This window comes from Melanotaenia boesemani, chromosome 8, assembly GCF_017639745.1.
Source record: "Melanotaenia boesemani isolate fMelBoe1 chromosome 8, fMelBoe1.pri, whole genome shotgun sequence".
In the NCBI taxonomy this organism is placed as follows: domain Eukaryota; kingdom Metazoa; phylum Chordata; class Actinopteri; order Atheriniformes; family Melanotaeniidae; genus Melanotaenia; species Melanotaenia boesemani.
Window position 1 is genome coordinate 25,934,918 of NC_055689.1, and position 14,126 is coordinate 25,949,043.

Below are 14,126 nucleotides of genomic sequence, written 5' to 3' on the forward strand. Positions count from 1 at the left end.
TGTCTGTGGCTGCGAGGCCACGTTTCACCCCAGTTGGACACCAAAAATACCTGTCCTCAGACTTTATGAGAGCATCATAAAACACCCTTTGTGCTTGCTGGACTGTTAAACACAGCGCAGCATTTCTCTGCACTCTCCTCTATCTCTGGGGCCTAATACGAGTTACGCCTTTCTAAAGACTGAGCGTCAATATTTCAGCATTTCATAACGATTACTGGACAGTCTCAGAGTTGAGAAAATGTTTCACATTTACTAAACCGCTGGAAGGATGTGTGTGGATAAGAAGAGTGGTAATTGTCATGAAACAGTTATTCAGCAGGCTGTTTAGCCCTTTTGATTCGTTAGATGTGGAACAAAACAAACCAGCAGATCCTTTTCTTTTTAGAGGGTGGGGAGTGCCACTGAGGGCAATGTCTGCCAACAAGTGTAGACAATTGCAGGAAAATATCTCAAAGTCAAAGAGGTGTAATCTCTTTGTAGACATTTTAACTGACATGAAATGTAGAGAACTCCACCCGTCTAGAGCTCCTTCACGGTTAATACAAACTGTTTGTAAATGCAGCTCCCTCTGTGTCGAGTCAGCACACAGGAATGACGGATGACTCCAAAGGAAGGCTCATCTGGTGACCAGTCGCTGACCTGCCCTAACAGCTGGAGGTGTTAGGTCTTTTGGAAAGGTTTTCTCATTCACTTTCAACCCAGCTTACTGCTTTAATGGTGTATTTGGCTGCGAACGAACAAGAGAAATTATATGAAGTTATCCAGGGGAAGGTTAACCACTTCAGTGTAGAACAGGACTCCTTGTTTATGTGTGGCTGCCAAAAGGAAAAGGCTGTCAGGAGGGCTAAATACCAGATATAGAAACCCGAGATAACGCATTTTCTCAGAATGTAGGCGGCAGTTTAAGGGGATAAGAGAAATGTCTAACTTCCTGTGTAATCCAAAGGAAATAAAAAGAAATGAAGGGGGTGACATGTCCTTAATCTCTTTAATATGCAGAAAAGTCTTGCTTCAAATCAACTGTATAATATGAGAGTTAGATAAAGTAAATGGGTTTATGAACTCATCCCACTTGGGTTTTGGTCTGCTAAATACTGCAGCTCCGGAGAATCCAGTCATAAAGATCTCCTTGAGAGCACATTTAGTGTATCCTCTCTGAACAGCTCCTGTGTTTCTGCCTGAGACGATAAGGTTTGTTCTGCCCACTGAGCTGGCTATGCTTCAGCCGAGGAAAGCAAGCTGCTTCCATTAGAAAGTACAAGTCATTAGAGAACAAGGTCAGGGTCTGTCCTGTCTTTACTTATTCAAATTTTACAGTTCAACACTAAGTGTCAAGAGACAGCCTCAGCCAATTATTTACACCTTTATAAGAGCAAGGGAGCAGCTTATAGTGTTTGCTTTTCTGACGTGTTTTTTGTCTGTTGCCTTATGTAATAAAAAAGCTAATTAAGCTGAGGAATGTGAGTTATAACTCCTCATCATGTGGGGAAACTGTTATGCATTTTTACCTAAATGGTGCAAACTTTCACTTTTGGACTGAAAATTCCCCTCAGGGTGTGAAAAAAGCTGTCCGTTCACTGATGACTCCTAAATAAGCCGCTGAGGTCAAAGTTTAAGCACAGAAAATGACTTGTGTGATGGATGGGACACACATGTGTTCCCAGTCTGGCATGAACATGTGGCAGAAGAGATTTCTCCCATTTCAACACATTAGTTCAACTCAAAACATTTAAAATGTGTTTGAACCACAATATATTTAGTGTATTTACATTTATCTTAGCTAAGCTAGATGAGTGTATATCTATATGAGTTCCTGAAAATAACACATTGTCTACAGAGAAGTAAGGGTTTCTCCAAAAACTTTCAAGCTGATTCTTGAGTCTAAATCCTCTGTTTCTTTGACTGTTGTTTCATCAGTCCTTCTTTTTTAAAAACAAACAAGTTGCTTCTTGTATGTCTTCAATGCTTTTAGAAAGCAAGAACAACTGAATTCAACACAAGCAACCGGCCCCATTTCCTCCTCTTCGATCTTTGACCTTCTTCATGTTGATTTCTGCACACAACAAACCTCACTGGCCTCAAAGCTTTGACTATAAAGGCTGCAGTGTACTCACAGCTGAAGTTGGCGGAGATGGAGTTCCCAGCCAGGAGGCTGTTGATGGTAATCTGATAGATGATGTGGAGCAGCAGGAAGGACATACTGGTGAAGCACAGGGACTGCAGCAGCCGCCCTGTGTGGCCTAAAGGGGGAGAACAGCTACAATGAGTAAAACAACACTCAGTTTAAGGATTTCCACATGGTATTTACTTTATCTGTGCACTGATACAAAGAAAAAAGTCTCTTTGCTGTTTTATTTTTGGTCACACAAAGAACTTTTCCCGACACAAACGTCTGAAACATTTAAAAAATTCTTGGTGTTTCTGAGTTCGTATGTAGTTATCTTTGGACAGCTGTTTCCTGTTGCACATCATATCGATCTGATATTGCTACAGAGTCAGAAGCTGTTTTGAATGAATTGGAAGAGAAGATGAGGGTGACCGGGAGAACATCCAAAAAGGACTTTCTGTGGCTCTCAGAACATATCCTGGCTAAGAACTGGCACCACTTCTACTGAGCAAAGCTTATTTCTATTGAAAAGTCAAATAAACATTCTGGTGGACCACAAGACCTTTAAGTCTGTAATTCATCATCAGAGGAGCGGAAACTGACCTTTATATGTGATTTTGTTCTTTGGTTTCATGTTAACAAATAATAACTTAGCTGTGTGGGGCCACAAGAACATTAAAGGTATTGACTGAGCCAGCGTCTTCCTTTAACAGGTAAAAAACACAGCTGTGGGAGGACACGACTGATGCTAGCGAAGCTGCACAGCTGCTCACCACATGGCTGTTTTACAGAGCACCTACAGGTATTTGGGATAATTTCAGGAGTTGTTATGGTGATAATTCTCTAAGATTTCTCATAATATCTATTAATAAAAATTAAAATCTTAACCTTCATCCTTTCTTGACATTTTACTTTAAAGACATAAAACAAACAACAGCATTGTGACTTGCTATGCTATCGACCTTGTTGGATTAAATTGTCACACATATCTACACAGTCTGGTCCAGTAGTTAATCACGGTGCAGCATCTCATTAAATTTACTGCATCCTTATGGGAAGCGAGTAACAACTTTTACTGTAGTACTGCACAATATCCTGGCTAAAGTGAAGCACTACCGCTGAGCCCCGGGACGCTGAAGGCTAACCTTATCACAACGTGTGTGCAACAACACACCACGTCTCCTTGTTAAATGTTTAAATGAAAAACAATTTGTGCAAATTTCCCATTGCAATTCCCTGGGCTTTCACAATGAGGGAAAAGAATGCTTGTAAATATGAGAATGAAGAGCTTTTTGTAAACTTTTGCATCCAAATTGGTCCTAAAGCTCTGGACAATGCAAATGCTCTGGCGATGTCGCCCTTTTTTAGTATTTGGAACAGCATTTTTGTCTAAAAGGCATCTGTGTCTGGTGATGTTAATCTTGAATACGTCACTATTCAGTCTCAAAATGCTCTCCTGGAGTGCATTTTATGTGCTTCCTAAACAGAGAGTAAAGTTCAGCTTTAATAATATGTTAAAGCTATCATTAATCATAGACCTGGTATATTAAGTAATTAGATAATGCCATTTATTTCATAATTTGTCTGCCTTAAAGTAGAAAAAGTGTCTAAGTCCCAGAAAGAATTTGGTGACAACTGGTTTTCAAAAAGCCAAACTAAGAGATGCATTAAAGCCAGACACTCACTGTTAGAAGTCTACAAGCTGGAACATAAACTTGATAAATCACCCATAACATCAAATATTTATACGAATTCATGCCACAGTGCTAAATGGCTCCCCTATGGGAAACTGTCATGTCAGTTTCCATTGAACAAGGCATGTGGCAGCTACTGTAGAGGTTCGTAAAATGTTCACTGACCATATGAGAGCAACATTTACAATTTCTGCTCACCTCCACTGACAAACACCGAAAAACGGGGGTTTGTACAGCCAAATACTGCAATTAGAATATTAGAGAGTAAATCACAAAGAAGAAGTTGCATAAGATGTAGTTTCACTCCAGTCAGGACTGGAGTCTCATATAATGACATATCCTTGGGCGCACTGTGGCTTTTTAAAGCAAATCATACCAAATAAATTATTCATGCCTAACATTTGGTTTCAATTTAACTTAACAGATTTAAATGCCACATGTCCTTTAACATCGGAAGTCAATATGAAACAGACCATCAACACAAAGAACTGAATTTATTTAAATAAATTCCCTCTGAAATGATTTTAACAAGGGCTGAATCTGTTTCTTTTCTGTGCAATAAGATACATATTTAAGTTTGTGCTGTCACTGTGTATTTTCTGCATATCTATACTGAGTTTTCAGAACATTAATTAAAAGAAAAAGTCCCTGCCAAGAAACTTTCTCCTTCATGTAAGGCTTAAATTTTCCTCACGTGTTAACTTTTCACCAACCCGGCAACTTAAATGCCTGGAATTTGACATGAATCTAAATGCTGAACGGGAAATTTTGTCTAAAAACTTTTCACCTTCCACAAGATAAGAAATGTTTGATTTACATGAGCTGTTTATCAAGCAATAGCATGCAACTTTTCAGCCATTTCATTGTTAGTCAAAAACAATCCCATTACTTAGATTGCGTTCTGTGTAAGTTCCTCATACTGTGTCTGTCAGCCTGAAGCCCCGTCCCTGATGACAGACAGCAGAGGCAGACAGATGGGATGCAAGTCCTGGCAGGTTATGCTACGAGAATATCTCATACTATCTGATGCCTGTGGCACTTTACTTCACTTCTTTTATGATTTGGGTGCTGTGCATGATCAGCCAAACCACACAGCTATCTGGGAGAAAATCATGTAAACATAGGTGTGAAAGTGTTATCAACTTCAGGCTACACTTCTCTTTAATAAAAGCTAAATAAAAAGAAAGCTGCTTTTGTTTAAGAGAGGAAGTGGTTTATCTAACCTTGTGACATTTGCAGAGTATTGGATCCACATTAGAATTAGTCTAAATTAGTAAATATTGTTTTACATTTTTTTATGGTACTTGACAGATAACACTAGCAATAAATTATATTTCAATTAATAATTACATCAAATAATTTGATAGGTTGCAATTAAAATTAAAAGTCAAAATTGACAATTGCTTAAATAATTGATAATTCTGCTCCACAAATGTTGTGTTTGCTCAGTTTTCCTCCACTGTTTGGTTAAATATCACTCAAACATATATTTAGCCTCTTTACTATTGTTCAAATGTTTTAAATTAATTTTCTGATGTTCAATTTTTTTCTTATTAGATTTAATTTATTTTTATTATTGATTTCTTTTATTGTTTAAAAGGGATAAATGTGTTATTTCTTGCTGGTTTCAGGTTTGTCTCACTGGGCAGACGTAATCTTCAGGTCAACTTAGAGGGACAATAAAACATGGGAGTGTTAATTTCAACATAACTCTTGAAGTCAACAACCATCAGACAGGTGAACATCCAGCTTTACTAGAAGCCTCCTCTCTTTAAATATTGATGAGATAGTAAGTGGTCCACTTTCTCTTCTCTTTCTTCCACTTTTACTTCCTGATTGTTATTTCAGCTGGAGACGAGCAGACAAACCTCAAACTGAATGTTGTTCCCTTTGCCAATATGGGGTTATGTATTATTAAACACTGCATGTGGTCTTCTACAGAAACCCATATCATTACTGCAGAGGTCTGGGAGGTGTGCTGTTTAGTAATTTGCGGTAAAGGGAGTTCATGACAGTGCGGCAGAAGTTGGCGGCTGCAATCCTACATTCATCATCCGTAGAAGAACAGTCACCTCAGTCACTTGTCAAAAACTGCAGCAGTCCATTGTGATCCATATTTCTTTGAAGGATAAATAGCTTCAGTACAGACATGAAAGGAAGATTTAGAAGCTACTCTACCAGCTTTAAGGGTGGCTTTCATTAAATACACATATCTGAAACCTAAAAGCTGAAATATGAAGCTTTCACCTCAACCTTCATAATGGTTGAATTAAGTATCATTACTTGTTAAATGCACACAGATTATGGATTTTACAAAATAAAACCAACTGAAAGTATCAAAAAGCAACTTTTCTTTCCTTCTTTTAGAACTGAAGTGGTTAACCATTATCAAAAACAGTCCACATCCCAGAATGTTCTCTTTTCTTTTTCTCTACAAATAACATTTTCAGGGTCGTACGGGTTTCAAAGCACAGCTTGAGTTCTTGGTTTGTCTCAGCTATATGAGAATTATCTGTTTGAATAAAGCCTTTAATAAGCCTACAATGTCCACTTTTATCAAGCAGATTTCAAATCTGGCTCTGATGGACCACATCTTTATTTCTGTGATCTGGCCAACGCTGGATCTGTTTTATTATTACAGATGGATTTGTGCCGGCACAAACCAATATTACCTTTCATGGACTAAAACATGTGCCAAATCCACCATCATCACAAGGAAATTCAAGTCTAGTGGAGAAGGGCTGGCTTATATTACAGAGAACAACATTCAAACCTAAAGGTTTTAGGAAAAAGAGTCCAGATTCTCCACGTGGTGGGCAAAGACAAAACCAATGAAAATGTGAAATTACAAAATGTTGGTTGTATTTCTCACCTTGCATTGTTGTGCTCGTGGGCTCTGGGAAGAGAGGAATAAGCAGGAGGTAGATGAGGTAGACGAGGGACAGGACATTGTACCTGAACAGGGAAGCTGCAGAAAAAAGACAAACGTAGCAAATCCACTTTTAAATAATCATGAATAAAAATCTTTTTGTTTGTTTGATTGTTTTTTTAAACAAATACCACCAAGTCTGCTGAGTCTTTGTATTTTGCATGCATTACATTATGCACAATTGTATAAAAAATGCAGAAGCTGGCAATGGGATCCTCACTTGAAGTGAACACAGATTTGGGAGAAACATGTGGTTAAACTCATTAAAATGTTTGTGGTGTAGAAAAACTGCTTGTGGTAATAAAACACCAGAACATTCTTCTAACTTAAGTCTAAACTCACAAGCCTAATTATCTCTTCATCTGGCCCCCATCACAAAAACAAACCTGCCTTTAATTCAGTTTCTAAGGAAAGTGATGTTTGTTTTGAAGTAGAATAATCATCCTAAAGTCCTTAGGTGTAAAAACAGAGACAATTAAGTCTCTGTGGTTAGATCTTCCTGTCTCACGTAAAGGTTTCATTTAGCAACGACCTCATGCTTCAGTATTTCATGGGTTAACAATTTTGGAAATAAAATGGAATGAAAAAGACGTCACAAACTAAAAGATGGCAAATCCCAGATTACAAAACAGGAAAACAAGGAGAACGTGGAGCAATTCCGAGTGTGAAATGTCACAAAGAGTGTATGAAGTTTCGTTATTTCTGATTTAATTTATCTTATTTGTAAGCTAAGATTAAAGTTAAAAGAATCATATGCAAGACAATTAACCCATTAATGAATTAATTTGTATAAATAAAAGTGTTCATAAAAGTTATGTGGCTGCAATTAAAAATTGGGAAAAATGAGTGTGTTTTAATTTACTTTTGATTGATCACTTTTATTTAACAATTCTGAATTTATTTTATTTTAAAAATCGTAAATTATTTAACTTATCAAGTAATGAGCTGATAAACATAATTGCTGCAGCCAAGCTCACATGACACTGCACTATGTAACTTCCTTTAGCTACCTTTCCCCAAACACACCCCATCAAGTCCAATGACAGACATTTTTGTGCAATTATCAAAGGTTAAAACACTTAACTGCTAACATAACTTTTAAAAATCATTAACTGATGTATTGATCCCTACCACCCCCACTATCGCCCCTGTTCAAGGCTTTTATCAGTAATAAATGGCCCACATCGTGTGCTGACTGAACACCAGCTAACGCGTCTGAAATGAACTGTACCAGCTACACATGAAGCCCACTTCATGTGTAGATTCATAGTTTCAGGCGCAAGTTAAATCCCAAAGCAAACACAAAATATGAGATAGGCTGCACAAGTTCTTTGAACATTTTTAGGTCCGGAGGCAAGGAGGGAAGTACACAGTGACTCTGTATAAAATGTGGACACTCAGTCTGACCTCCCAAATTTCTCTTCGCAGTTAAATCAACAAGCTCAGAGTTTACAACCCGGTCGGCCGCGCGAGTTATCGTCTAAGTCACAGGCATCTGCAGCTACTGGTGTTGAACTACTGAAAAATTACACTTAACTGCAGAAAATGGTTCTTGTATTTATCTTTGTGCAGTCAATGGACCTATTCATTGACATTTAACTTGGCTCCGACTTTTCCCTTGGTGCAGAAGTAAGTGCACCTCCTGATTTTCTCTGTGCTCAGATACAGACTAATGAAAACTAACAAAAGTTCATGAATGTCATGGGGTCTGCCGACTTTGGGCAAAATCACAAACATCTGTAGATTACCTCTGTGCATAAATGTGTGACATGCCAGAAAAGAACACCACCGATAAAATGACATTTTAAAAAGTGTTTAATGATTATCATTCACCATATTAAGTTTTTTTTTTTTTTTGCTCTTCTTTTCAAAAAACAGTAAGCATGACAGTTTCTAGGCTTCAGCTAAGGAATGACTCATAATATTCTTTTTTTGTGTGTGTCATTCTCACCATTTTTATCCTGCACCCACTTTATTTTCATTAAATATGGCACTACATTAGTAACAGATATGCCAATTTTGCCCAACTAGGCAATTCAGAATCTTCTGCTACAACTATTCATCTGCTCAGTTAATAATGTAAAGATGTTTGTATCAATACTGATTGTTGTTTCTGATAATAAGTGTGCATCTGCAGGCCGTGCTGCTGCTGCTGCCCCGCAGACAGCTGACTGCAGTCTTTCTGACCATTTGCCTTTGCTGTATGACTCACCATCTGAGGATTTTGCACCGAGAATGAAAATAAACTGTTCTTGTTTTCAGACATCAAATTACTGTAAAAATTCCTATTCTGAATCAGGCTTTTGTCTTTCCCCAGTAAAAGCCATTATTGCTGACACACAATGCCTAAACATATAAGAAGCAAAGCAGACATACATGTGGAGTCAGAACCAGCTGATTTCAGAGTTCGAGCCAATGAACATGAATAAACTTAATGACAGAAGATAAAGCAGTGCGGTGCCAGGCCAACCCGAGCACTGAGAGATAAAACAAGAATTTAAACCTTTTAGAGGAAACTAATAAAAAGTATTCAAAAGCCAGTGTTTTCGTCAGAGCACGACACCTAATACCAACTTATTTTATAGTTAAAGTGGCTGAAAAATCACATCCAGTATTTTATAACTGAAAAACCATTTCAGAGGTATATCAACCAAAACTTTTCTCCTGGTAGATAAAATCAGCTATTATAACAAAATAGCTCTTTCACTTTTGGCATTAATTGTAATTTCCAAAGTGGAAATGTGTTGTCTTGAGCCAGTGTGTGTTTAATGCTTTTATTAATTTATTGAGAAATACAGAAACAAAACAGATGGTTTGACAGTAATTTTGCAAAAACAAATGTTACACAACCTTAGAATGAAGACTGGACTAATAATGCTTTTGAAATCATTTCTTGATTGTTAATGAGATATTATACATATTATATGGCTCTTGTGATAGTGTTTCCTTACGTGGCTCCTCTGTGCTCAGCCCCAGATTAATCTGAGTGTATGTGTGTGTGTGTCTATGTATGTGTGGTGATGAAGAAGTGGTGTTGGAGATGAGGTGGCGGGTGTATGGTGGGAGGGGGGTTGATGGGTTATGGTTTAATGCTTTTTAAAATCTGTAAAGCACTGTGTGCTATAATTTACTGTATGAAAAGTGCCTAATAAATAAAGTTTGATTGATTGATATAAAACATAGCAACCAGCAGTGAACTCTGAAAGCCAGCATTATTGCTACTGTTCCACTCAAACAAAATCAATGACGATTTACAAGATTTTTATATTGAAATTATTTAGTGTTTTTACTTTAAACACTGTACACTAGTTTTCTTTATCTTTTTGTTTTTTTTTAAATGAGCATAACTGCACCTGATTTACTGGTCAAACTACTGTAAAGCATTGAATTATAACTTTATTTATTTTTCCCTATATTATTCCTAAGAATCTTAAACTTATGGCTAAACTGTTTTCACCTTTGATACAATATAGTTTGTCTTTTGTTCACACACACAAATTACCTGATGTTTACATTTTCAGCTACTTCTAACTTCATTTTTAGCAGCTATTTTCTGTTTTACCTGTTTAGTTTAGTTTTTTTTTACCTCTACAGTCCTACGCTTTAAACAAACATTTATTTGTCACAGCTTTTGGAATAATTTTATTTCTGATTAAGTAATAACATTTCGACGTTAGGATAACAGTTTTTAGCCTCAAGATATGCAAATATACCACATATGGGTCAATGTTTTTAAAATGTAAAGCTTTGTGACTCCACAGATGCTCCCAGCAGCTAACCTGTGTTTTCCTCAGCTTTGTGCTTTTGAGTCGGCATCGCTGCCTCGTCCCCACATTCACACGCCACGTTCAGTGTCAGACATTTGGGAAAGTGACTGATCACAATTCTATTCACACTCTGAACTCTGCCAGTAAACAGATAAACAGTGGACTGTTTGATGATCAAACCTGTAGTTGTGTGTAAATGTGTGTGTGTGCGTGTGTGTTAGTAGAGGGGATTGTGTACACATGGGCACAGCAGTTGTGTGCGTTTCAATAGAGGTGCTGTCAGATGGCTAACAGGAAACACTGACTGTGTAACGTCAGCAGACAAGTCTGTCACTAGCACATGAAAAGCAACAGTTTGCAACATATATTGCAGACATAAACATATACAGTGAGGGTAATATGTTCGCTGGGGGAATGATAACATCTGCTGTCTGTTTCCGATCTGTTTATGTAGCAATGTTTTTTTTTTTTTTCATTTTCCTAAAAGCAAAGAAATATTGAGAGTTCAAACCAAATCAGGTGGAAAAAAATTAAACTCATTGTTGTCAATACTAATAATGAAAATCAAATGATAAAAAACAAAAAAGTTAATAAAAGAGACTTAATCTTTCATCTTTCTGAGCATGTTTCCATATTTCCACTCCACTTCTCCGTCCTGTCAGTTATCACGTACAGCTGCAGTGCATGACAAGTGCTCACTGGCATTTTGAAAAAATATAAAATATTAAAGGTATGTTTACGATAAGAGGGAAAGCAATTCCTTTCTCCCTTGCAACCGCATTATTAATTCATACTGTTAAAACGACTTTCCACAAATTAATGGAGACAACGCATGGCCTCACAATTGCTTTTGGAAATAAAGGGCGCATCGGCCTGTCAAACAATGCATTACGGTTGTACTGAGTGGGTCTTATCTATAGAACGCATGCTGTTAGCGTTAAAAGTACTTCTGCCTGCTGTAAAGACACCACACTGGAACCTCAGTGGCATGTTGATGCTAATCATTTTCACTTGCGGCCTACCACAGGATTACAACATTAATTAAGCTGTGTTTAAGTCAAAGAGTCTGCATCCAAGGTGCAAAAGCCTCCAGTATCATCTGGACCCACTTTAAATCAGTGTTTGAGATGCAAGAAGTACAAAAAAAAGCAACCAGTATAAATCAGCTTCTACATCTGCATAGCTAAGAAGTGAATCAGACAGAAACCTTCAACAACACACAAAACCTTGACTGTAAGGAGCAGCTTTCTCAATAAAGTTGCAAACAAACTCCGTCATTGTTACTTAAAAGAATGTGAAACAGCAGGGAAATCACTGTCAGTGCAGTGTAAATGTTAATAACAGTAACACTGTCAGCAGCTACATCTGCAACAATGCTGATGATTTATGAGTGGCTACCAAACAAAACTAAAAAACCACAGCTATATAAATCAACAAATTATACAGGCATGGCAGTATGTGCATTTAGTGCTACTTCTGTGCAGTAATTTAGCTACTTGTTCAACATCTGTCAACTATAATTAAGTTTTCAGTTATGCTTACAATAAAACAGAGTTGCTTAAAGTAAGAAAACAAGTATTTCATGTGATTTTAGAGTTTCAAATACTTAACTTTCAAATGAAACATTTGTAAGTAAATCATAAATATCATCCTTTAGTCACACTCCAGTGAACAGACATCCAGCTGTTGGTTTTTCTAAATCAAATAAAAGGTGACATCCAGGTGGAAGACAATGCTGGTAAGTCATGCCGCTGCTCTGCAATTTGTGAGTAATAGCTGATGTATGACTGTGCGGCGTTATAGCCTAAAGCAGGATAATAAGGAACAAAGCCACACAAATCATGAAATCAAACCCTTAATTTGCTCATTGCAAATCAAATAGATTTTAGCCGCTCTTCATTTATTCTTATATTGCCAGTAAAACTTTGTTCATAGTTAATTTGTCTGTCATGTTTAAACATAACACTTGTTCAGCCCTTAAGTTAAGAATAACATGTCTGTGTTCAGTGGATTTTAAAAGCAAAACACACACTTCTTGAACAATGGTAAGCCCATTGACTGGACAGAAAATGAGTGACAGCAGAGCCAAAGAAGAAAAGAAAAGATTTTGACAGACGGTAACAAAGACTGTATAACTATTGTAAAATATTACAAGAAAGTCTTGCTCCTTGGAAGCAAGATATAAAGATATGATGGATGGCTCCATCGTGAATTTCAGTAAGTCAAGCTGAGAAACTTTAAACAGGTGGGTTATAATTTCATTAACAAAACTAATAATCATCATCACATTTACAGAATAATTTTGACAAATAACTTTTTTGGTATCAAATTGTTTATTCGCTTGATAAACATCCAACCCCACATGGCGCACGTACATCACAAGACAGTCGAGACGTGTAAAAATTGTGGATTTAAGAGAAAACTCACCAGCTGCAAGACATATCGGCAGCAGCAACCTGAAGATCAATCCGCACACCATTTGAGAGGCCATGGCTCTGGTCAGCCCGTGTTGAATCCAGATAAAATAAGCCGGAGTTTGTCCCTCTAAGGTTTCTCTCGCATCCCAGTCTCCAGCGCTCTGTCAAATCCCAGCTGGCTCCTCCGACCGGCCACATCGGCTCTCCCTGGATGACACCTGGACTCCGGCCATTCCACAGTGGGAGACAGCGCATTTACAGAGGTTCGCCACAGCAGACAGGTCGCTAGTAAATAATTTCACCATGATAGTTTAGCTGCTCAGAAGCGCTGAAGACATGTTGACGCTGTCCAAACTGAACAACAGCGGACTCAGGTGCGCAGAGAGCTGCGCTGGCAAGACGCGTAAAAACGCCGGAGAAAGGAACCAATAAGTCCTCAAGTCTAATTAACCCTCTTTTAACAAGAAAAACTTGTTATGAAAGTAACCTTTAAACTGTTAAACTATCCTCACAACACTTCTTAACAATGGATCGTTGAAAACAGGCGCGGGAAAATCGGATAAGTCGACAACTCTGTGTGAACCCCCTTACTGAAATTTGACTTTCTGACTTCTGGTGTGGACAGGATTTACCAACAGGAGGATACAGAATGAGCCTGAGAGTGACACCGGGCTCAGCCAATCAGAAGTGTGCGCTTGGCAGCCGGCCCAGCCCCTTGGGATAATTGGAACCAAGAGGTGGGACGAGGATATGGATGGAAATACCAGGAGTAATAAGATAACGTGCTCCAGAGCACTGCAGATCTTGTTTGATTTTACCAGATTATATGCATAAATATTTTTCTATTTATTTTGCGTGTTTAGAACTGAAAACATCAAAGCAGAGCGACTCCTTCCAGATAGAATTTCATTTACTATTGATAATACTGGTTAAGAGAGGGAAACAGCGACGTCTACTGGTGTGAAAAACACATTTTCAGAACTGGAATTGAGAGGAATGTGGCAATAACATCCACCCAGCAGACCTCCCTGAACCTTTCCCTCCTGGAGGTTACCTCTTGTTTCCAGTGCTGTTCAGATAATATTGTTGGCTTTCTTTAAATGATACTGTTTCGTCTCAGCCATGTAAACTAACCTGACTCGGCTCATGCTGTGATTTCTTCTGGCTGTTATTCTTGCTCCAACTCAGTTTGCCTTCTGAAGTTTCTGAGAA

At 37.9% G+C, this 14,126-nt stretch overlaps 1 protein-coding gene across 1 annotated transcript in view; it reads right to left on the reverse strand.

The window, feature by feature from the left end:
• Window positions 1-13,469, reverse strand: part of LOC121644644 (piezo-type mechanosensitive ion channel component 2) — a 92,075-nt gene extending 78,606 nt beyond the window's left edge. The window contains exons 1-3 of the mRNA XM_041992733.1: window positions 12,925-13,469; window positions 6,674-6,769; window positions 2,115-2,240 (exon numbers count right to left, since the gene is read on the reverse strand). Of these exons, the coding sequence (XP_041848667.1) occupies window positions 2,115-2,240; window positions 6,674-6,769; window positions 12,925-12,988 (286 nt within the window). The 5' untranslated portion in view covers window positions 12,989-13,469. The remainder of the gene's footprint in view (window positions 1-2,114; window positions 2,241-6,673; window positions 6,770-12,924) is intronic.
• Between the last annotated feature and the right edge of the window lie 657 nt (window positions 13,470-14,126).